At 33.8% G+C, this 24,483-nt stretch overlaps 2 protein-coding genes across 3 annotated transcripts in view; one reads left to right on the top strand and one right to left on the bottom strand.

Moving 5' to 3' along the window:
• Positions 1 to 24,483, top strand: part of LOC135127564 (sestrin homolog) — a 380,608-nt gene that overhangs the window by 84,691 nt on the left and 271,434 nt on the right. For both annotated transcript variants that reach the window (XM_064054033.1, XM_064054034.1), the window contains exon 3: positions 4,481 to 4,546. In XM_064054033.1, coding sequence (XP_063910103.1) covers positions 4,481 to 4,546 — 66 coding nt within the window. The remainder of the gene's footprint in view (positions 1 to 4,480; positions 4,547 to 24,483) is intronic.
• Positions 1,122 to 2,130, bottom strand: LOC135128267 (trypsin-1-like). Its single transcript, XM_064055167.1, has 3 exons — positions 2,020 to 2,130; positions 1,769 to 1,949; positions 1,122 to 1,721 (listed from the first exon to the last, which is right to left on the bottom strand). The coding sequence occupies exons 1-3, from the start codon at positions 2,063 to 2,065 to the stop codon at positions 1,172 to 1,174; spliced, it is 777 nt and encodes a 258-aa protein (XP_063911237.1). The 5' UTR covers positions 2,066 to 2,130; the 3' UTR covers positions 1,122 to 1,171.

Raw genomic sequence — 24,483 nt, 5'->3', positions numbered from 1 at the left:
AGCATTTTTGTGAAGTTGCATTTTAGATATCATCGATAAACTATCAAAATAGTGCTGAATTATGATGATCATTCGGAGAGAATTCAATCAAACTTATCTAATAATCGTCGAACAATGCAGTGATTGTTTGGTATTTAAATTTGTCAGGTGCTTGGTGCAATTATCTCTACTAAGTACGCAGAAAATAGGACAGGATGAAAAAGTAAAAAAACTACTTTGAAAATAGGTCATTGTCATTGCTCGAGTTTAAAAATTGCCACTTCAAAGACAAATAAAGATAGATATAAAATTATTTATGGTTTACAACTTTGTCTCTGATTGACGCTAAAATCTTCAATAATAAAAAAACTCGCACTTCTTGGTGGAATTTTAAAAACACTAGTCTGTAAAGGCTACATTGTTGGGATCAGTATTGTTTGTTATAAGGAAAATTCAAGAAATAATTCTATTTACTATGAAAATTTAACATATAAAAATCAAATTTTAACCCAAATAAAAGCTGAATAACAAAAACTTATGATAATTTGTGTAGATTCATGTACATATCGACTTCTTTAGAAATTGGTAGGTGTTGAATAATTGACAACACCCCCAATTGTGAATAAAATAATGGGGACTATGACCTCATGAATTCCCACTTCACTTGTTATCGGTTGCTATGTTACTGTTGCTGTTTATTTTTTTTTAATTTTGTGAATTTGTGAAAAATTCGCTTCATTTTCGTTTGGAAAATACCTCCCTAAATTTTGAGAGTTCGTCGAAGTTCTTCTTGACCCGCTGAGTGGTAGCTCGACTGATGACGATTTGGCTGAGTAGCTCTGTGAGTAACCACCTCTTTTCTGTAATTATCTGTCTATCTGTTAGTATTCGCAGGACCTTTCTTGTTTTTTCCCTTTTTTGGAATGGCTTTTAGACTCTCCTCCAAGGAATTATCGTTTCTTCTCTTTTGGAGTGCTCTTGTACCTCTGTTGAAGATTCGCTGAGATTTTCGTCCTGTGTGGAGATACCAATAATCACCTAGATCATAAAGCTGAATTCAGCAGTCCAAAAATCAAGGTTAGACCATTCAAAAATTGCAACCAGCTTGTCACATTTGACATCATCGTTTTAAGACAAACACATTTTAGATTTAGTACTTCTTTATTCTACTTAACAATATCTACATCACATCTCAGATTCCCGCTGTGTCTGTGATAAAATCGCGCATCGCCGCCACGTTGCCGTAGACTCCGGGGTACCCGGCCCTTGCGCACCCATACCCCCACGAGACGATCCCGGCTAGAGTATCTCCCACGACCAAGGGGCCGCCGGAGTCTCCTTGGCAGGAGTCTTTTCCGCCACCGTTGACACCAGCGCACAGCATCCTGTCGGTGATGCTCCCGTCTCCATAAGCATCGTTGCAAGTCGAGGAGCTGACAATGTCCACGTTGACTCCTTGGAGTTGGTTCGGGAGGTTAACGGCGTCTTCTGAGGTGGTTCCCCAGCCGCTGACGAGAGTCTCGGTACCTTCAGGCCAGGTCTGGCCGGCCTCCGGGAGATTAACCGCAGCGGCGTTACCACTCAGATCGATGGGGGAAGCTAGTTCGAGCAGGGAGATGTCCCAGTCGATGTTGTAGTCGTCGAATTTGGGGTTTTGGTGGATTTTGGCGATGTCGACTTCCTGGCCCCCGGATTCTAGGGTAGAGGTGCCGGCACGGATGTTGAGGTCTTGTTCGCTGGATCTAGACAGGGTGTTAAAAAGTGGTGGATTTGGTGGTGAGTTAGTTACCCGTCGGTGCAGTGGGCGGCCGTGACGACCCACTTTTCCGAAATTATGGAACCGCCGCAGATGTGGGAGCCGTAGTACTGGAGGGAGATTTGCCAGGGTACTTGGGAGATGTCGATGTCTGAACCGCCGACGATTCTGCCGTCAGGGAGCAGGTTTTTGGCCGGCACGAAAGCCGGGGTGGCTACATAAAAAAAAATTAGTGTGATTTTTAATTATTTTTAATTATGTTTTTTTATTGAATTTTGACTTACCTGAAGCTGATGCTACTAGGAGGGCGACTACTATGAAAGACTTCATGGTTGCGAGTGATCTTTAGGTGGCTTGGTGTCCCTTTTATAGCTAGTAGATTAGCATTTTTGCTAAGTTAGGAATCGCGTGTCAGATATGATCGATAAACAATCAAAATAGTCTAGCCGAATGTGTGATGGTCATTCGGAGAGAATCCAATCAAACTTATCTCAGTAATCTTGGAACAATTTCGCGATTGTTTAGTCTGAAGGACCTTTTTGAGTCGTACTTGAGTTGAAGTGTTGTAGTTATCGTTGCAACATCGGTTTTTTGACAAAGTTCAAGACGTACATGCTACGATAATGTATACAAAGTATATAGAAAATAGATAGTGTTTATCTGTTCTCAGGAAGGAAAAGTTTAAGAAAAATTAAAGATAACGTGGTAATATTTTTGAAGGGAACGTGATATTGTCGAAAATGTGGAAAATTTTTAAGTACAGGTAATTACATAAAAGTATAAGTTATCTGTAGCTGAACTTAGAAAGCTAAATAGGTTATATTACATCAACTAGGATCATCCTCGTGGATTCAAAATGATTTATTTTGATAAATGACATTTTTAATTGAATTTACAATTGTTGGAGCTGTTGACCCCCAGCTTTGATACATAAATTGCTGGTCGCTTTAGATGTAAGACTCAAGCATGAATTTCTTACGGTCTTCGGAAAACATATTTCTCGAGGTGAAAATTCTGCTTCTGCGTCAAAAAAATCCTGGATAGTTTTGATTCACTCTCAAATAAAGATTTAGCCCTCAGATAAAAAAAATGATATTTTTTTTTGAATTGTCTATACAGGATGAAAGAAGCAATTAATTTTATTGATTAAACCGAAAAGAGCGTATTAGAATTTCCGAAAACACGCTGCTTCGTTTGAAAATCGTTTCTCGTTTCGAAATCGAGATTAAAACAATCGTCACAACAAAAATGTCAAATCATGGTCTCAAAAACTGACACACACAAATTGTTGCATTTTTTAGTACTTTTCCTTGCGACATTTGATACATTGTAAGCTAAACTTGTATTTAAATATATTGTGAAACACTGATGGTTCGTTGTTATATTTGAAAATGAGATAAAATCAAAAGTAAACACTCGCAGAAATTCTGCGCGGCCTTTAGAACCGTCCTATAAGAAAACCCTTGCAGTGTAGTGCAAGACTACATGTAAGTGCTTCGAATGTGATAATTATTTTCGTGTGTTTAGATAAATTTAAGGTCACCTGTCAAACACGCGCCTCAGAATTTATCTTTTTCAAAAACGAAACCTTGGTAGAAATATTTTCGTCGAAAAATTTCCCTGGAACATGGCCTATTATTATACCTAAGTATTATCAAGTACCAAGGCCTTCAACTCATATCAGATATCTAATGTCCAATTTCAAGTGGAGTACTCTCGAGATCCAATCAGGTCATGATATGCCTCTCCTGTATCTCTTTATCATTGCTGCACTGCAATGATCATCAATCCGATATCAACCAAAAAACTTGACCGAACGAAATTTTGGGGTTGAGCGAAGCCACAACTCGCATTACTCGGGCTCTCCTTAGAAAAAATATTTGCAATCAAATTTCGCCACTCCTCCATTGTCCAGCTTTTTCGTTCGCAATTTATCGACCTATCAGGATTTACCATCAACGACAGATGCAATTCCGTTCCGAACGCAGAAAATATAGAATGGAGCCGCGCTTTTAAATCAATTTTTTATACTCACTTCCTCGTCTGCGGACCCGAAGAAAGTATTCGGAGAATTGGCCGGCAGGTTATTAGTATCGACAATAAATATTTTCTTTTCTCTGTTCGAGTCGATTTTTTCGTTGCCGTAAAGATTTTGTTGCTTTATTTAAAATATTCTTAATTTATATGTAAATATCCTTGGCTAACTGTCCCCCATCGCTAATAAATTAGCCGCCACGGTTCCGAACCGCCCATTACCCACTCGCCAAAAAACACCTGATAGATTGACGTAATTATTATAATAAAATCCACTCCCGATTGATTTGTAACCTCTCGGGTGATTTATTATTATTAAACTAGGAGAGAAAGCGTCGACTTCATCAGAGTGCAAGACACCCATCGATGCCTCTCCGAGATAATCAAATAATCAATAATTAATGCGGTGTTTAAAGAGAATATTAGTATCCCGTAACAAATAAGCGCTTTTGGGCCGGAAACAATTATTCTCGATCAAATTAAATTTCTTCTAGCCTCGGGTCAGCCGTTGATTAGCGAGTGCTAGTAAGTAATTGGTTCTTCTTCTTGTTCTGAGATCATCGCCGTCTAGAATATGCATTAGCCAACTTTTTCTCGAGACCCGTTAGATCGAATTAATTACGAAGTTGACAGCAGCACTCTTTTGAGAGTTTTGTTTCTTAATTAACCCATTCTTTTTTGATGGGGCTAAAAGAGTGTTTCTTGTTGCAGAGCCGTGGTTTGCCTATACCTTATCCTGTGATATCTGGACCGAGTGCATATATCGATCCCGAAGAGGTAAGTCTATGATTGTTTTTAAATGAACGCAAAACCACGCACCCACACTGTTGCGTTTACGCATTTTCTAGAGTTACTAATTTCGTATTTATACATATTCATGCATACATACCTTCAAATAGACTTTACAATGTAATCGTCAGCAGTTTGCCTGAACCTCAAGAAGTTTCTGTCAAGGATAAAAATTAGGATGGCTCGAATAGTTTGAGCAAAATCCTCGTCCGTCGACCCGCCAAAATTTATGCATTCCAAAACGACCACTAGTAGGTTTCTATTGAAATTTGCATCTCGATGATTGGTCTTTTAATAACAGTCGTTCGTAGCTCGATTCGGTGTTGTGCGTGCAACCCATAATTAGGTGAGTGCTGTTGACCGATTCGATAGCTCAGTCAGTCCTTGACTCGCAGCTGAAGAGCAAATGGATTTTATGCTTTACGTAATTTCGTTCGTTCGAACCTAATTGCTAATTTAAAGTTTTTCGAATTAAACGAATATCGGGAGCGCTGATGATAATTTACGGGATTAAAAAACGTTAAGTCGAGCCGGGTTCATTAGAGGCAATTGGCGCGACGACTTTTTTAGTTTACTGGATTTGTGCTATAAATCGGAATTAAATTCTACCTACCGAAAGGAGTAGTTTTTGGGTCATCCCGCACGTCTTCGAGAGGCTCTCCTTCAACTCCTCCGTTCTCATAACTGCTAAGCATACAAAACACGGCAAAACCCCATTGTTAGCGGCCAGCTGTGCTTTCGCATTATCCGTCCAGGCCACAAAAGGAATATAGCGGATCCTGTCCCGTTTGACAAACGTTTCGGAGTGGAAATAAAACGCGCGATTTCCATTTTTGTACCGAGATTAAAAGTTAATAATGAATAATGGGCTTTGCCGTCGATGCTCGACAGCGATGTATATTTCGCGCTGGTGTGGCGGTGCGCGGGGTCAATGAGGGGGAGGTCGGAGGTGACAGATTTTTAACGCTAATGTACACGACTTGAGGCTGAATGGGCGAAATGAATTGGTCGAGGTAGATTTTGAAATTTCGGAGTTGGTGAAAATCGTCAACAATCCGACGACGGACAGACAGACGGACTCCAAAAATATTCACTCAATTTCTCTAAAATAAAACATGTCAGAGAGTATCATATTTTTACAACAATTCCTCACATTTTGGGTTTTACACTTTTTTTAACATAATATTAAAAAAAATAATCTAAAAATTCCTCGTTGGGTTAACCAGACAAAAACGCTTCCCTAGCAGCCAGTGACGCAGGACTAAGATATGACTATCAAATTTCCCGAAAAAAAGCCGGGAGATGGTGAAGCCGTCACGTGTCCGAGTCCCGCTCCATCCTAGATAACTTGTAATTTCGCCGAGTCGATATATCAGAATGGAACTATTACGCACATAAATCACTGTCTCTCCACCCATCTGTCGGTTTTTGTACGGGATGATAAAACTTTCTCTCCCTTCAAGTTTTGGCATATGCAGCGGGATCTCGCCGACAGAAAAAAAAAATCGCACCGACAAGGGGATCCTCCGATCTTGTTACTCGTCTTACAAGGCTCACCTTTTAAAAATTCCTTCGAGATAGAGTCGTCATATCTTATCGCTTCCATACATGTACCAGCATTGTTTTGGTTGTGCGCGCTGCATGTTGATAGTCGCTATCTTCGTTTTGTTGACTTTTTTGCATAATTTCTCTTAACGCTACATAAATTATTACGAATCCACATGTTCCTAACGTATCATATCGATAAGCTCGGCGTGCATTTGCATAGCTTTGTACAGGTTTACCGAGGGATTGCATACAAAGAAGATATTTATCTGTTTTTTTCATTTCCTTGTGAGTGTGCGGAGCGACGTGGAAGAAATCCTGTTCTTGTACGAGTTTGTTTATATTTCCTTGTGGCGAGCGTGCGTGTAGTCGGGTTATGAGAGGCATTGTTCTGTGGAATATTAATTAATTTATTGCTAAGTCGACAGCGCGAGAAAACTATAAGATAGATAGGTTAACCCTCAGCCTCTCAGAAGTCCATTTTAAAGAAGATGAGACATTAATCGTTTCACAAAAAATTGGTTAAGTATTTTTATTTCAATTTTATTTTTACTTCAGGAGCATAAGCTAATACGTATGTATTTTAATTTTGATTTCTTGGAGTTTCGTAAGTCTTAGAATATGAAAGAGTAGCTCTTCCGTTTCGTCTATCTGTTCTTTGTGGTCTACTGACGTCTTTATTACTCTGAAACTACTGATTTACCATCAGTAAGTTGTGAAATTTTAAATACTATGTAGTTAATAAAGCGTTAACCATAATTTGCTTGATTATTCCTATAAAAATGTGATGACGTCATCTCATTTTTCGATCACCTTCGAAAATTAGCTAATGAAATTTTCGTGTAGACCTCGATGCCCAGAAATTATTTTCATTTCGTCTAAAACAAATTCCTACCACTTCTCCAGAATCGCCAATTGAAATCTGGGGATTTTTTACATTTTTTAAAAAATTTTCGATTTCTCAAGTTTGCAATATTTCAGTTGTATGATTTTTCAAATTTTCAATTCTTCAATTTTTCGATTTCTTAATTTTTTGATTATTGACTTTTCGAAATTTCGGTTTTCTGATTTCTCGATTTGCCAAATAATACATCTTTATATTTTCCCATTTCTACTTTTCGATTTCTCTGTTTTCAGTTTTTCGATTTGTAAATTTTGGATTTTTCAGTTTGTCGATTTTGTAAATTTTTTAGTTTTTAAAATTTTCGATTTTTCGATTTTTCAGTTCTTCGATATTCCTTATTTTTCAAATTTTTAGATTTAAGATTTTTCGTTTTTAGAAATGTTTTGGATTATTGGATTTTTTGGTTTTTAAATTTTTGGATTTATTAGTTTTTCGATTTCTCGGTATTTCGACGTTTTGGTTTTTCGACTTTTCGATTTCTTGATTTATCGATTTCTGTTTTCAGATTTTCGATTTGTACATTTTGGATTTTTCAATTTGTTGATGTTTTAATTTTTCAGTTTTTTAAATTTTTGGATTTTTCAATTTTCGAGTTCTTCGATATTCCTTATTTTTCAATTTTTCAAATTTTTAGATTTAAGATTTTTCAGTTTTTTGATGTTTCGATTTCCCGATCCGAGTTCCCGGTTTATGATTTTTTGATTGATTAATTTGTCGATTTTTCAATTTTTCGATTTCTCAGTTTTTCGACTTTTTGATTTTTCGACTTTTCGGTTTTTTCATTTATAGATTTTTGTTAATTTTAAATTTTTCAATTGTTATGTTTTCGATTTTCGATTTTGGCCTATCGAGTTTTCAATTTTTCGCTTTTTCAACTTCTCGACTTTTCGATTTCTCGGTATATTAATTTTTCGATTTCTGGATGTTTCAGTTTTTGAATTTTTCGATTTCTTAGTTTTCCGATTTTTCATGTTTCGATTTTTCGGTTTTTCGATTTCCTAATTTTTCGTCCTTTCAGTTTAGAAATTTTTCAATTCCTTGTTTTATAGTATTACGATTTTTCAGTTTTTCTATTTTTAAAATTTCGCATTCTCGATTTCTGAGTTTTTCGATTTATTAAATTTCAATTTTTTGATTTCTCGATTAATCGAGTTTTTAATTTCCTTATTCACGGCTTTTCAATGTTTCGATTTTTCAGTTTTCGATTTTTCAATTTTTCAGTTTCTCGATTTATCGAGATTTCTGTTTCGAATTTTTTATTGTTCAATTGATTTTTCGATTTCCCGGTTTTCCGATCTTTCAACTTCCATTTTTCGATTTTTTGATTCTTCAATTTTTCGATATGTTAATGTTTCGATTGCTCGTTCTTTCGATTTATCCCCTTGCCGGATTTCGATTTTTCGGTCTTTCAATTTTTCGATTTTTGAAACTTTTGAGTTTTCGATTTTTCGTTTCTAAATTTCAGTTTTTTGATTTCTCGACTAATCGATTTTTCAATGTTTCAATTTTTCGAGATTTCAATGTTTCGATTTTTTGATTGTTCAATTTTCGATTTATCGATTTTTGTTGATTTTAAATTATTTATTTATTAATATATTAATATTAATTCTTTATTCCACTTTTTCAATTTTTAACATTTCGAATTTTCGCTTTTGGCCTATTTCGATTTCTCAGTTTTTCGATTTTTTGACTTCACTCCCTACATTTCTATTTCTCGATCTTTTGATTTTTCGATTCAGTTCAGTTTTTGAATTTTTCGGTTTCTCGGCGTTTTGATTTTTCGACTTTTTGATTTTTCAATTTTCCAGTTTTCGTCTTTCAGTTTTTCGATATTGGATTTTTCGATCTTTCGATTTTTGAATTTTTGGTTTTTCGAAAATTTGTTTCCACTTCTATTGTTTGATTTCTAGATTTTTAAATTCTTGGATTAATGAAATTTTCGGTATTTCGAATTTTCGATTTTTGATTTTTCCAATTTTCTATTTTTCAATTTTTCTATTCTCCCGTTTTTTTACTATTTTCAGTTTTATTACTTTTCGATTTTCAATTTCTCCATTTTTCTATAGTTCAATTTTTTAATTCTCAATACTCCAATTTTCAATCTTTCTACTTTTCGATTTTTGATTTTTCGAATTTTCGATTTTTCGAATATTTGCTTTATCGAATTTTCGTCTTGCAATTTTTCGAAACATCAGTTTGCGAATTTTTCAATTGTAAATTTTTAGATTTTAAAATTTTTCAGTTCTTTGATTTTTGAAATTTTCGATTTTCAATTTTTTGATTTCTCGAGTTTTTGTTTCTCAATACTCGAATTTTCAGTCGTTCTACTTTTCAATTTTTGATTTATCGAATTTTTCTATTCTTCAGTTTTTCGATTTCTCGTTTCTAAATTTCAGTTTTTTGATTTCTCGACTAATCGATGTTTCAATTTTTCGAGATTTCAATGTTTCGATTTTTTTATTGTTCAATTTTCGATTTATCGACTTTTGTTGATTTTAAATTATTTATTTATTAATAAATTAATATTAATTCTTTATTCCAGTTTTTCAGTTTTTAACATTTCGAATTTTCGCTTTTGGCTTATTTCGATTTCTCAGTTTTTCGATTTTTTGACTTCACTCCACTTATTTCGATTTCTCGATCTTTTGATTTTTCGACTTTTTGATTTTTCAATTTTCCAATTTTCGTCTTTCAGTTTTTCGATATTGGATTTTTCAATTTTTAGATTTTTGAATTTTTGGTTTTTCGAAAATTTGTTTCCACTTCTATTGTTTGATTTCTCGATTTTTAAATTCTTGGATTAATGGAATTTTCGGTATTTCGAATTTTCGATTTTTGATTTTTCCAATTTTCTATTTTTCAATTTTTCTATTCTCCCGTTTTTACTATTTTCAATTTTATTACTTTTCGATTTTCAATGTCTCCATTCTTCTATATTTCATTTTTTAATTCTCAATACTCCAATTTTCAATCTTTCTACTTTTCGATTTTAGATTTTTCGAATTTTCGATTTTTCGAATATTTGCTTTATCGAAATTTCGTCTTGCAATTTTTCGAAACATCAGTTTGCGAATTTTTCAATTGTAAATTTTTAGATTTTAAAATTTTTCAGTTCTTTGATTTTTGAAATTTTCGATTTTCAATTTTTCTGTTTTTAAGTACATTTAAGTCGATTTCTCAACTTTTTTACTTTTCAATTTTTTGGTTTCTGAGTTTTTGTTTCTCAATACTCGAATTTTTGTATTCTTCAGTTTTTCGATTTTTCGTTTCTAAATTTCAGTTTTTTGATTTCACGACTAATCGATGTTTCAATTTTTCGAGATTTCAATGTTTCGATTTTTTTATTGTTCAATTGTCGATTTATCGACTTTTGTTGATTTTAAATTATTTATTTATTAATAAATTAATATTAATTCTTTATTCCAGTTTTTCAATTTTTAACATTTCGAATTTTCGCTTTCGGCTTATTTCGATTTCTCAGTTTTTCGATTTTTTGACTTCACTCCCCTTATTTCGATTTCTCGATCTTTTGATTTTTCGACTTTTTGATTTTTCAATTTTCCAATTTTCGTCTTTCAGTTTTTCGATATTGGATTTTTCGATTTTTAGATTTTTGAATTTTTGATTTTTCGAAAATTTGTTTCCACTTCTATTGTTTGATTTCTCGATTTTTAAATTCTTGGATTAATGAAATTTTCGGTATTTCGAATTTTCGATTTTTGATTTTTCCAATTTTCTATTTTTCAATTTTTCTATTCTCCCGTTTTTACTATTTTCAATTTTATTACTTTTCGATTTTCAATTTCTCCATTCTTCTATATTTCAATTTTTTAATTCTCAATACTCCAATTTTCAATCTTTCTACTTTTCGATTTTTGATTTTTCGAATTTTCGATTTTTCGAATATTTATTTATCGAAATTTCGTCTTGCAATTTTTCGAAACATCAGTTTGCGAATTTTTCAATTGTAAATTTTTAGATTTTAAAATTTTTCAGTTCTTTGATTTTTGAAATTTTCGATTTTCAATTTTTCTGTTTTTAAGTACATTTAAGTCGATTTCTCAACTTTTTTACTTTTCAATTTTTTGATTTCTGAGTTTTTGTTTCTCAATACTCGAATTTTCAGTCGTTCTACTTTTCAATTTTTGATTTTTCGAATTTTTGTATTCTTCAGTTTTTCGATTTTTCGTTTCTAAATTTCAGTTTTTTGATTTCACGACTAATCGATGTTTCAATTTTTCGAGATTTCAATGTTTCGATTTTTTTATTGTTCAATTTTCGATTTATCGACTTTTGTTGATTTTAAATTATTTATTTATTAATAAATTAATATTAATTCTTTATTCCAGTTTTTCAATTTTTAACATTTCGAATTTTCGCTTTTGGCTTATTTCGATTTCTCAGTTTTTCGATTTTTTGACTTCACTCCCCTTATTTCGATTTCTCGATCTTTTGATTTTTCGACTTTTTGATTTTTCAATTTTCCAATTTTCGTCTTTCAGTTTTTCGATATTGGATTTTTCAATTTTTAGATTTTTGAATTTTTGGTTTTTCGAAAATTTGTTTCCACTTTTATTGTTTGATTTCTCGATTTTTAAATTCTTGGATTAATGAAATTTTCGGTATTTCGAATTTTCGATTTTTGATTTTCCCAATTTTCTATTTTTCAATTTTTCTATTCTCCCGTTTTTTTACTATTTTCAATTTTATTACTTTTCGATTTTCAATTTCTCCATTTTTCTATAGTTCAATTTTTTAATTCTCAATACTCCAATTTTCAATCTTTCTACTTTTCGATTTTTGATTTTTCGAATTTTCGATTTTTCGAATATTTGCTTTATCGAAATTTCGTCTTGCAATTTTTCGAAACATCAGTTTGCGAATTTTTCAATTGTAAATTTTTAGATTTTAAAATTTTTCAGTTCTTTGATTTTTGAAATTTTCGATTTTCAATTTTTCTATTTTTAAGTACATTTAAGTCGACTTCTCAACTTTTTTACTTTTCAATTTTTTGATTTCTCGAGTTTTTGTTTCTCAATACTCGAATTTTCAGTCGTTCTACTTTTCGATTTTTGATTTTTCGAATTTTTCTATTCTTCAGTTTTTCGATTTTTCGTTTCTAAATTTCAGTTTTTTGATTTCTCGACTAATCGATTTTTCAATGTTTCAATTTTTCGAGATTTCAATGTTTCGATTTTTTTTATTGTTCAATTTTCGATTTATCGATTTTCGTTGATTTTAAATTATTTATTTATTAATAAATTAATATTAATTTTTTATTCCAGTTTTTCAATTTTTAACATTTCGAATTTTCGCTTTTGGCTTTTTTCGAGTTCTCAGTTTTTCGATTTTTTGACTTCACTCCCTTTATTTCGATTTCTCGATCTTTTGATTTTTCGACTTTTTAATTTTTCAACTTTCCAGTTTTCGTCTTTCAGTTTTTCGATATTGGATTTTTCGATCTTTCGATTTTTGAATTTTTGGTTTTTCGAAAATTTGTTTCCACTTCTATTGTTTGATTTCTAGATTTTTAAATTCTTGGATTAATGAAATTTTCGGTATTTCGAATTTTCGATTTTTGATTTTTCCAATTTTCTATTTTTCAATTTTTCTATTCTCCCGTTTTTACTATTTTCAATTTTATTACTTTTCGATTTTCAATTTCTCCATTTTTCTATAGTTCAATTTTTTAATTCTCAATACTCCAATTTTCAATCTTTCTACTTTTCGATTTTTGATTTTTCGAATTTTCGATTTTTCGAATATTTATTTATCGAAATTTCGTCTTGCAATTTTTCGAAACATCAGTTTGCGAATTTTTCAATTGTAAATTTTTAGATTTTAAAATTTTTCAGTTCTTTGATTTTTGAATTTTCGATTTTCAATTTTTCTGTTTTTAAGTACATTTAAGTCGATTTCTCAACTTGCTTACTTTTCAATTTTTTGATTTCTGAGTTTTTGTTTCTCAATACTCGAATTTTCAGTCGTTCTACTTTTCAATTTTTGATTTATCGAATTTTTGTACTCTTCAGTTTTTCGATTTTTCGTTTCTAAATTTCAGTTTTTTGATTTCACGACTAATCGATGTTTCAATTTTTCGAGATTTCAATGTTTCGATTTTTTTATTGTTCAATTTTCGATTTATCGACTTTTGTTGATTTTAAATTATTTATTTATTAATAAATTAATATTAATTCTTTATTCCAGTTTTTCAATTTTTAACATTTCGAATTTTCGCTTTTGGCTTATTTCGATTTCTCAGTTTTTCGATTTTTTGACTTCACTCCCCTTATTTCGATTTCTCGATCTTTTGATTTTTCGACTTTTTGATTTTTCAGTTTTCCAATTTTCGTCTTTCAGTTTTTAGATATTGGATTTTTCGATCTTTAAATTTTTGAATTTTTGGTTTTTCGAAAATTTGTTTCCACTTCTATTGTTTGATTTCTAGATTTTTAAATTCTTGGATTAATGAAATTTTCGGTATTTCAAATTTTCGATTTTTGATTTTTCCAATTTTCTATTTTTCAATTTTTCTATTCTCCCGTTTTTTTACTATTTTCAATTTTATTACTTTTCGATTTTCAATTTCTCCATTTTTCTATAGTTCAATTTTTTAATTCTCAATACTCCAATTTTCAATCTTTCTACTTTTCGATTTTTGATTTTTCGAATTTTCGATTTTTCGAATATTTGCTTTATCGAAATTTCGTCTTGCAATTTTTCGAAACATCAGTTTGCGAATTTTTCAATTGTAAATTTTTAGATTTTAAAATTTTTCAGTTCTTTGATTTTTGAAATTTTCGATTTTCAATTTTTTGATTTCTCGAGTTTTTGTTTCTCAATACTCGAATTTTCAGTCGTTCTACTTTTCAATTTTTGATTTTTCGAATTTTTCTTTTCTTCAGTTTTTCGATTTTTCGTTTCTAAATTTCAGTTTTTTGATTCCACGACTAATCGATGTTTCAATTTTTCGAGATTTCAATGTTTCGATTTTTTTATTGTTCAATTTTCGATTTATCGACTTTTGTTGATTTTAAATTATTTATTTATTAATAAATTAATATTAATTCTTTATTCCAGTTTTTCAATTTTTAACATTTCGAATTTTCGCTTTTGGCTTATTTCGATTTCTCAGTTTTTCGATTTTTTGACTTCACTCCCCTTATTTCGATTTCTCGATCTTTTGATTTTTCGACTTTTTGATTTTTCAATTTTCCAATTTTCGTCTTTCATTTTTTCGATGTTGGATTTTTCGATCTTTCGATTTTTGAATTTTTGGTTTTTCGAAAATTTGTTTCCACTTCTATTGTTTGATTTCTCGATTTTTAAATTCTTGGATTAATGAAATTTTCGGTATTTCGAATTTTCGATTTTTGCTTTTTCCAATTTTCTATTTTTCAATTTTTCTATTCTCCCGTTTTTACTATTTTCAATTTTATTACTTTTCGATTTTCAATTTCTCCATTGTTCTATATTTCAATTTTTTAATTCTCAATACTCCAATTTTCAATCTTTCTACTTTTCGATTTTAGATTTTTCGATTTTTCGAATATTTGCTTCATCGAATTTTCGTCTTGCAATTTTTCGAAACATCAGTTTGCGAATTTTTCAATTGTAAATTTTTAGATTTTAAAATTTTTCAGTTCTTTGATTTTTAAAATTTTCGATTTTCAATTTTTCTATTTTTAAATACATTTAAGTCGATTTCTCAACTTTTTTACTTTTCAATTTTTTGATTTCTCGAGTTTTTGTTTCTCAATACTCGAATTTTCAGTCGTTCTACTTTTCGATTTTTGATTTTTCGAATTTTTCTATTCTTCAGTTTTTCGATTTTTTGATTACTTGAGTTTTCGGTTTTTCGAATTTTCAAATTTTGATTGGTGTTTGACAGTCGGAAACGGGGGACCTAATTTCTCGTGCTCTAGGGACCATGAAGCGTCGAGAAAACATGAAAGTAGTCAGTCGCCCGATGGACTCGATTACAATACTTCCTTAGCATACGCTCGTGAAGTAAAAACGTAGTTTAATACAACTGAAACTAAAATCCAATCAACTTTACAATCCAATCAAAATTACAGATATTTCTTCGCTTAATAACACATCCAGTCCAACCGTCACTTATTCATTTCGCGTCGAGGCGCGGCCATCACCATCGCAACATTGTACAAGAACTCGATTACTGGCTCTTTATCATCTCGACGCATTAACGTTCTCCGTTATTAACCTAATTCGACTTATGCAAATCCGACCGTAACATATTCATTTCCCTGTTACCCGCCACCTGGCGACGAGATACCTATTCACCGGGCGCAAGAACCTCCACTTTTTTCGATGTCGGATTTTGATTGATCGGAGGTCAAGAGTTTGGGTGGGCCCAAAGCGCTCCGAGCTTTACCGTGCCAATGTCAAGAATCTTTCAGGCGTGCGTTATTGATATTCACATGTCATGCGGGATTCTCGTGAAAAATCTTCAACGTTTATTATTCAGTCCTTCCATTCAATACGTTTTTTCAATTCGATATTAGGACACCCATTATAGAGGCGCGCAGGGACGGACTCGGTGCGACGAAATGTGCGCCACGTGCACCGCAAGCCTCGAGAAATAAACAAGAACCAAAAACCATGAGAATTCGCCCCGAAACGCTCACGAACAAACTCGCTTAAATTAAACACACGATTAACGCACTGAATGCAAGCAAACACTGTAAAACGTAAACTTCCTTTATTATTCCAAACCGGCGGAGGCATAATACGAATATTAAAAATAGGTAGTTGCGCTTTCCGGGGCGGACGCCGCCATTAAAATGGAGATATAAGTATTTTTTTTTGGAAACGGTTTTCGCAGGATTGTCAAATATACCGGAAATCAGTTATTATGAGTTATTTCGCTTAAACGGCCCCCGATCTGCGTTAAAATTGCCACATCCTGGGTTGCTCTTTTTTGTTTTAATTTTTTTTGTCATTCTAACTCCCAAAAAGTGAGAGCGTCTTACATATCACGCTCTAGATTCCAATTGGACATAGATACCGCCTGAAAATTAAAAGCGTGACTTGCCACAACTATTCGCGAAAAATTTAATAAACAGGTCGACTCTTATTGGAGAACGCCACACGCTGAAATAAACGCTCGAGAAGTTGCAAGGAAAACTCGCGATCCGAGTGACAAAGCCGCGAACGAGGAGAGATTAGTTTAGAAAAGTTTCCCGGCCGATACGGCTTTTTCTGCTTTGAATTAAATATTTTTTCATCTCGCTTTAGGAAAGAGCGAATTTGCCAAGTTCGGAAATGCGGTAAAAGGGAAAGTTGCCGTAAGTGGATTCAATACCTGTGTTTCGGAGTGAATGATTGAGAGGGGCAGGGCCGGCTTCGGCGCTTGGAAACACACGCTTCGAATCCAGACAAGGAAAACGGTAAAAATTCTCGTCGCTGCGATTTTATCGCCGGCAATGATAACATCCACCGTTAGGACTTACCGAAATTAGCGAAACGCTTCTTTTTAATTACGCCTCGTAAAAACTTTTTTACGTCGTGTGTTTTATCATAATCCCGCAGCGAGCGCGGGCTCTGCAAGATTTCTCTTTAGCGGCGCAGGTGTAATAAAGAAATCGTTAGGGAATTTTAATTAGGCATTTAAATTTCGGCAGAGATTGCCTCCAAACGAGGAAAAATGTGCAAGCGAACGACCGCGTTTATCACTCGGACCGATCAAACTCCGCAGTGATAATAGTAAAAATCACGCGAGCAGCGGGGGCGATTTTTACGACTTTTAACACAGTAACACGACGCAAGGAAAATGTTAAAGATTCGAAGAAATCGCGACCTCCACTCGGTAATTTCGGTCTATTAAGCCCGCGGGTTGTAATCCGCAGACTCGCATCCGGCATTTAATAAAATTCCGCTCTTTAACTCCGGGAAATCGGCTTTAACTTCTAAATCTTCGCCGGATCCCGAAAACAGAACTCAGCGATCATCGGTTCTATCGAGTGGAGGCGGCTTAGGGTTGACGTCGGGCCGTAAAACAAGGTGGCCATTACTCTTGTTCGGCACCCTAATTTAAATCGCCCCCTAAATGTGAAAAATGAAGAAATATCTGCTGACAAGCCAACTTTTAGGCTTTCGCCGTGAAATATGATCGGTCGGCATGGATTAGGGGCGGGCTGTGGAAGGGGATGTTTAGCATAATAAAAGCGCCGATTCAATTAGGAAAAGAAACCGAAAAGTGAAACTCGCGAAAATAATTTGTTGGGGCGGATCGATGACGCCGAGGCCGGCTCTGTATGCATTATTAGTTCTCAGATACGTACTCGATGCCGCGCACGTAAGCGTCCTTTCCGCAAACGAGTTTTAGGACGTGAGTTCGCGAACACCCTGTATTCGGAGTCTTTTTGCTCTGTTTTCGGCCGCCAGACCTGGAGAATTGATTTATGTGTGTTTGTTTGACAGTGGTCATGTGGATGGTTATCTGTCATAATAACGGATGTCTCTTCCAAATTGATTGATCCAGCTACGAATAAAAACATGGCGCAGATGTTGCGGCATATTTCATCCTCAGACACTGAGATTCTGACGTATGAGATATTAATTGGGTTGTTTTTTCGTTGGATCGCGCTGCGAGGATTTTCGGCGGCTGTTGTTGGGTGGGATCTTGTTTATTTTCGTGCGTGAATTAAAACACGCTCGTGGAGGAGAAATAAACAGAGGAAATGCTCAGCTAAGTGCTACGTTAACACTTAGGTGGCGCTGTTGTTGATCAAAAAACGCATTATTGCATGGGTGGTGGTTGAAGAGTGCATGTGGGGGCGGTTTTGCACGTTTTCCTTGGTATAAGAGACATCTTAAAAAAAAATTGGGCAGCTTTTTGGTAGTTTGAATTAATTTCGGCAACTCTGAGTTCTAGAATTTGAGATAGATACGCTAAAGAAAGTTTTTATTGTACCATGAAATAAGTGAGGAAAATTAATTTTTATTCTGGCGCCTCCACCTTTTTTATTCAGTGAAAGCTGTTCAAGTACTTCCGGAAAAACACCTGCCTAAACCGAAATTGCCTCAAGAGCACGAATCTCTCCTGGTTTTTCTTGTAGGTGGAAAAATACTTCACTTTTAGGAATTATTCGATTTGCAATTTTTCGGATTTTCAATATTAAATTTTTTCATTCTTGGAATTTTGGACTCTGTTTTTTTCATTTTTTTAGTCTTTCATTTTGTGATTCTACAAGTTTTTTAACGTTCGAATCTTCGAATTTGATGTTTGAGTTCAATTTTAATTTCACGTTTTTTCAACTTATTAATTTTTCAATTTCCTTGATTTCTTCAATTTTTCGATTTTCAGTTTCACGATTTTTAATTTTTTGATTTGCCACCTTTTCAGTTCTTCAATCTATCGATTTCAATTTTTTACCTTTTCAGTTTCCAATTTCTTATTTTTTTGATTTTTCGGCTTTTGGATTTTTCATTTTTTTTATTTAATTTTTTTTCAACGGTATGTTTTTGCAAGTTTTCGAATTTTTAGACATAATTTTTCTCTTCAATTTATCGATTCTTTAATTTTCTGATTTTTAACTTTTAAAGTTTCAATTTTTGAATTTGCAATTTTTTGGGTTTTCATTTTCGACGTTGAATTTTTCAATTTTTTGTTTCTTCAATTTTTCCATACATCTTAAATTTTTCGATTTTTGAGTTTCTTGATTTTTAACTTTTTGATTTATCATTTTTTGGGTTTCAATTATTCGTTTTTTTTCCATACAATTGGAGAGCTGCCATAATTATCCCGGAAAAGGTTCTATCTGAACCGAAATTTTCTCAGGGTCATGAATCTATCCCTATTTTTCCTGTAGGTCTTCAAATAAAGAAGAAATTTAAGTTTATTCTGGCGCATCCACCATTTTTTCACAAAAATTGAAAGTTGCTCTAATTCTCACGGAAACGGTTCTATTCGAACTGCAATTTTCTCAGAATCACGAATCTGTCCTTACTGTACTGTTTTTCCTGTGGGTCGTTAACTAGGAGGGAAATTAAATTTTATTCTGGCGCCTCCACCTTTTTTTCATAAATCTTGAAAGTTGCTATTTTTCTACCGGAAAAGGTTCTGTCTGAACCGAAATTTTCTCAGGATTACGAATCTATCCCTATTTTTCTTGTAGGTATTCAAATAAGGAAGAAATTAGATTTTATTCTGGCGCCTCCACCATTTTTTCAGAAAACTTAAAAGTTGTTCTACCGAAAAAGGTTCTATCTGAACCGAAATTTTCTCAGGATCACGAATCTATCCCTATTTTTCCTGTAGGTGGTCGAATAAGGAAGAAATTTAAGTTTGTTCTGGCGCATCCACCATTTTTTCAAATTTGATTTTTGAAATTTTTTGAAATTTGCTCTAAATCTCACGGAAAAGGTTGTATCCGAAATGATATTTTTTCAAGATAACGAATCTGTCCTTACTTTACTGTTTTTCCTGTGGGTCGTTAACTAGGAGGGAAATTAGATTTTATTCTGACGCCTCCACCATTTTTTCATAAAACTTGAAAGTTGCTATTATTCGACCGGAAAAGGTTCTATCTGAACCGAAATTTTCTCAGGATCACGAATCTATCCCTATTTTTCCTGCAGGTCTTTAAATAAGGAAGAAATTTAAGTCTATTCTGGCGCATCTATTATTTTTTCACAAAATTTGAAAGTTCCTCTAATTCTCACGGAAAAAAATTCTATCCGAAATGAAATTTTCTCAAGATCACGAATCCGCCCTTACTTTTCTGTTTTCTCTGTGGGTCGTTAAATTGGGGGGAAATTAATTTGAAAATTGCTCAAATTCTCCCGGGAAAGGTTCCATTTGAACCGAAATTTTCTCATGATCATGAATCTGTCCCTATCTTTCCTGTAGGTCTACAAATTAAAGGTATCTCATCTGCCAAAATCGGTCTTAGTTTAGGAGGTACTAGCCCCGCCCACCCACCCTCTCTTTTCTTGGAAGGTATGTCATCTGCCAAAATCAGTTTTATCTTAGTAGCTACTAGCTAGGGTAATACTGATTTTGGCAAATCACATACCTTCCAAGAAAACAAAGGGTGGCTGGGCGGGGCTAGTACCTGTTAGAATAAAACTGATTTTGGCAAATGAGATCTCTCTAAGAAAAGAGAGGGCAGGTGGGCGGAGCTAGCATCTGCTAAAAACAGTTTTATCTTAGCAGCCACTAGTACCTCACCCGCCCACCCTCTCTTTTCTTACAATGTATCTCATCTGCCAAAATCGGTCTTACTTTTTCACAAAATTTGAAAGTTACTCAGATTCTCTCAGAAAAAGTTCTATCCGAACTAAAATTTTCTCAGGATCACGAATTTGTTCTATTTTTTTTTTGTGGGTCCTGGAATAAGGAAGAATTTTTTTTTTCAAGCGCACCCACCATTTTTTGAATCCGAAAATTGCTCAAATTCTCCCTGAAAAGATTCTATTTAAACCGAAATTGTGTCAGGACCACGAATCAGTCCTCATTTTTCCTGTGGGTCGTAAATTAAGGGAGATATTAATAGTATATTAAAGAACGGCAAATATTAAAGTACGAATCCAAGTTTATAGAACGAGCGGCGAAGCCGCGAGTTATATAAAGGGTGATGATGGCCTTATAAACGAGTTATTTATCTTATTTTTTCTATCGCGCACGGTTTTTTCGCAAAATTTTATTGAAATTTACGTTTTTTTAAATCTGGTGATGGGTTGGTCTGATACGAACCACGAAATATTTGAAGTTCGAATTTTCACAACTGTAATTTGAATCAATTCGAGTTAAAATTGGTTAAAATGTCTTGTGAAGGAGTTAGTGAAGTCCTTACGCCTCCCGAAATACGGTAAATTTTAATTTGGCATTTGCCACTGTCATTCACCTAACTTTTCTCGTCATGGCTACCAATATTACCGCTCTAAATTACACCAGATCTATTTCAGAATCCCTTTCCGCTATTAACGAACCGCTATGACGTCATTTGGGTGCTTTAAATAAAATATTATTTTACGCCTCCACCATTTTTTCACAAATTTTGAAAGTTCCTAAAATTTTCCCAGAATAGGATCTATTCAAACCGAAATGTTGTCAGATTCACGAATTTGTCCAAATTTTTCCTGTGGCTGCACAAATAAGGGAGAAATGTATTTGTTTCTGGCGCATCCACCATTTTTATACAAAAAAATGAAACTTGTTCAAATCCTCCCGGAAAAATGTCTGTCTAAACCGGAATTTCCTCAGGATTACGCGTCTGTTTTTATTTTTGATGTCGCTCGTCATTTAAAAGAGAAATAAATTTTTGTTCTGTCACCTTCACCATTTTAACACAAAATTTGAAAGTTGCTGAAATCATCACGAAAAGGCGAAATTTTCTGCCATGAAGCTGGGTCGTCAAATAATCGAGAGCTAACAATTTTTTTATGGTATTAGTCTGTTTTCCCATATTTCACGATTTCCTGGAAAACTCAGAAAATGTAGATTCGTCTAGAAATTCAAAAGATTGGAAAAAATCATTAAACGTTGAATAAACATCAAATCTGACCCGACTAAATCCAGGAAAACTCGGATATTCTAAAATCACGTAAATTTATTAATTTTTTTGTGGCTTTCCACTGTAATATCGAAAATTATAACCACAAAGAGATTTTAAAATTTCAAACTTTAATCTTGTTAAAAGCTTTGTAATTACACCCGAAATGCATTTTGCCCAGTCGGGGGTTTTTAATTCTGTTTGAGGCTTTGTATCTCCGTTGAAAGCACTTTTTCCCCGACAAACGCGAAAACGTCTCGCACAGTTCCTCATGCATTCGGCGATCAATCAAGCTGAATATTCATTGTACAAACTTAAAATGTTTTCTTTTCATAAAAGACGAACTCGTAGAAATACGGTCGGTGTTCATTTGACACGTAACAATTACAATTGTACTTTATGAGCGATGGCTAAAACTAATTTCTCGTTGCTGGACGTTGTAAAAAAACTTGAATGTCACCCGCAACTGCGCACGTTCATCGCAACCCGATATTTACAAATAATCTACCACCGAATCGTAATTTTAAATGTCACCGCTGGCGCTCGATAAAAAAATCAACACGAAATTGACAAAGCGATTACCGTAAAAGATAATTTACGGCTGGCGTCGTGGGAGTCGAAATCGGTAAACCGTCGACCGCTCCCGCTCCCAGCCACTTTTTTCCTCTGAACTGAAACAACATTCCCAGCCGAAGAGGATACAGGAAACGCGATTAGACAATCTCCACCACGACCACCGCATTACTAATTGTCTACGCGACACCCACACCTCGTTCTGCATAAGTCGCTCACAACTCCTCCTTAATAAACCCGACGAACATCATCCCAACTTTCAAGAACTTCCAACTTGAATTATTGCGTGTCCAGAATTTTCCGTCTTATCTGTAACTTTTTTGACAAGCAAACCGGTCGTATATTACGAAAGCGTCACTCGAATTGTGCGAGCGAGGATTTATGTGTTTTAATCCATCCATCAGCGCGTAAAACCAAACAGAATTGCGGGAGGTTTTCATTAATTACGAGCATTGTTAGTTGGTTCACCTCTAGCATTATCGCGGCGTATGCGAAGCCGAAGGCTATTTTTAACCCTGCGTGACGCTTATTATGCAAGCTTTTGTCACAGAATTAAAGTGGTAAATAAATTATAAGGAAACACATTAGTGTGTTATTTGGGGGGAAAATTACGCGCTTGCGGGGGCGGCGCGCGGCTTCCGGCGGCGGCGACGGGACGGTCGAGGCCCGTTCGCGGACGCGGGGCGGTTATCGGAATGTGGGGGGCGGTTTCATGGTCGGTAGAGGGTTGGGGCGGCGTAAACTAGCCAAAACGGTACCCAACGCAATAAATGACAAACGACCCTATTTTTGTTTTTCTTGTACATGGTCAAATAAGGGAGGAATTAATTTCTATTCTGGCGCCTCCACGTTTTTTAAGCAAAATTTTTAGGAATTTGTCCTTTTTTCCTGTACCTGGTCAAATAAGGGAGAAAGGAATTTTTTCACAAAATTTTCAAAATAAGGTTCTTAATAAAACGAAATTTTCTCAAGATCACGAATTTATCTTTTTTCTGTAAATCGCCAAATAGGGGAGAAGTTGAACTTTATCTTAGCGTCTCCACCATATTTTTACAAATTTTGAAATTTGCTAAGTTCTCTCGGAAAAGTTTCCATCCAAATCGAAATTTTCTCAGGGTCACGAATCTGTCCTTATTCTGACGCCTTCACCATTTTTTCAGAAAATTTGAAAGTTGCTCAAATTCTCCCGGAAAAGGTTGTATCCGACTCAAATTCTCCCGGAAAAGGCTCTAGCCAAAAGGTTCTATCCAAACCGAAAGTTTTCGGGATCAAGAACCTGTCTTATTTTTCCTCTAGGTCCCTAAATAAGGAAGAAACTAAATTTTATTGTGGCGCCTCCACCATTTTTTTTTTTTAGTTTGAAGGTTGCTCGTATTCTCCCAGAAAGGATTCTATCTGAACCGAAATTTTCTCAGGATCACGAATTTTTCCTGTAGGTCCTCAACTAAGGAAGAAATTAAATTTTATTCTGGCGCCACCACCGTTTTTTCAGAAAATTTGAAAGTTGCTCAAATTCTCCTGGAAAAGGTTCGATTTGCAAATTTTTCGGATTTTCAATACTAAATTTTTCAATTCTTCGATTTTTGGACTGTTTTTTTCAGTTTTTTGATTCTTTAATTTTGCGATTTTACAAGTTTTCTATTTTTCGAATCTTCTAATTCGTTGTTTCAGTTCAATTTTAATTTTCCGTTTTTTCAACTTATTGACTTTTCAATTTTTCGTTTCTTCTTTCATCCTTGAATTCAACAATTTTTGATTTCTTCAATTTTTTGATTTTTAGTTTCACGATTTTTAATTTTTTGGTTTGTCACTTTTTCGAATCTTCAATTTGTCGATTTCAATTTTTTGGCTTTTCATTTTTCAATTTCTTAGTTTTTGGATTTTTCGAATTTTGAATTTGTTAGTTTTTTTGTTAAATTTTTTTTCAATGCTATGTTTTTGCACGTTTGCGAATTTTTGTACATAATTTTTCTCTTCAATTTATCGATTTTTTAATTTTCTTATTTTTAACTTTCAAAGTTTCAATTTTTGAATTAGCTATTTTTCGGATTTTCATTTTCGACGTTGAATTTTTCAATTTTTTCTTTCTTTATGTTTTTGCAGTTTCTTGATTTTTAATATTTTGATTTATCATTTTTTGGGTTTCAATTTTTCTTTTTTTTTTCATACAATTTGAGAGTTGCTTAAATTCTTCCGGAAAAGGTTCTATCCGACTCGAAATTTTCTCAGGATCACAAATCTGTCATTATTTGTCTTGTAGGTCCTGAAATAAGGAAGGAATTAAATTTTATTCTGGCGCCTCCACCATTTTTTCAGAAAATTTGAAAGTAGCTCATATTCTCCCGAAAACGGCTCTATCCGAACCGAAATTTTCTCAGGATCAA

Source organism: Zophobas morio, unplaced genomic scaffold, assembly GCF_036711695.1.
Source record: "Zophobas morio isolate AGI-343-1 ecotype UQ-CSIRO unplaced genomic scaffold, CSIRO_AGI_Zmor_V1 ptg000012l, whole genome shotgun sequence".
Taxonomy (NCBI): Eukaryota; Metazoa; Arthropoda; class Insecta; order Coleoptera; family Tenebrionidae; genus Zophobas; species Zophobas morio.
This window is presented reverse-complemented; position numbering and strand designations above follow the sequence as displayed.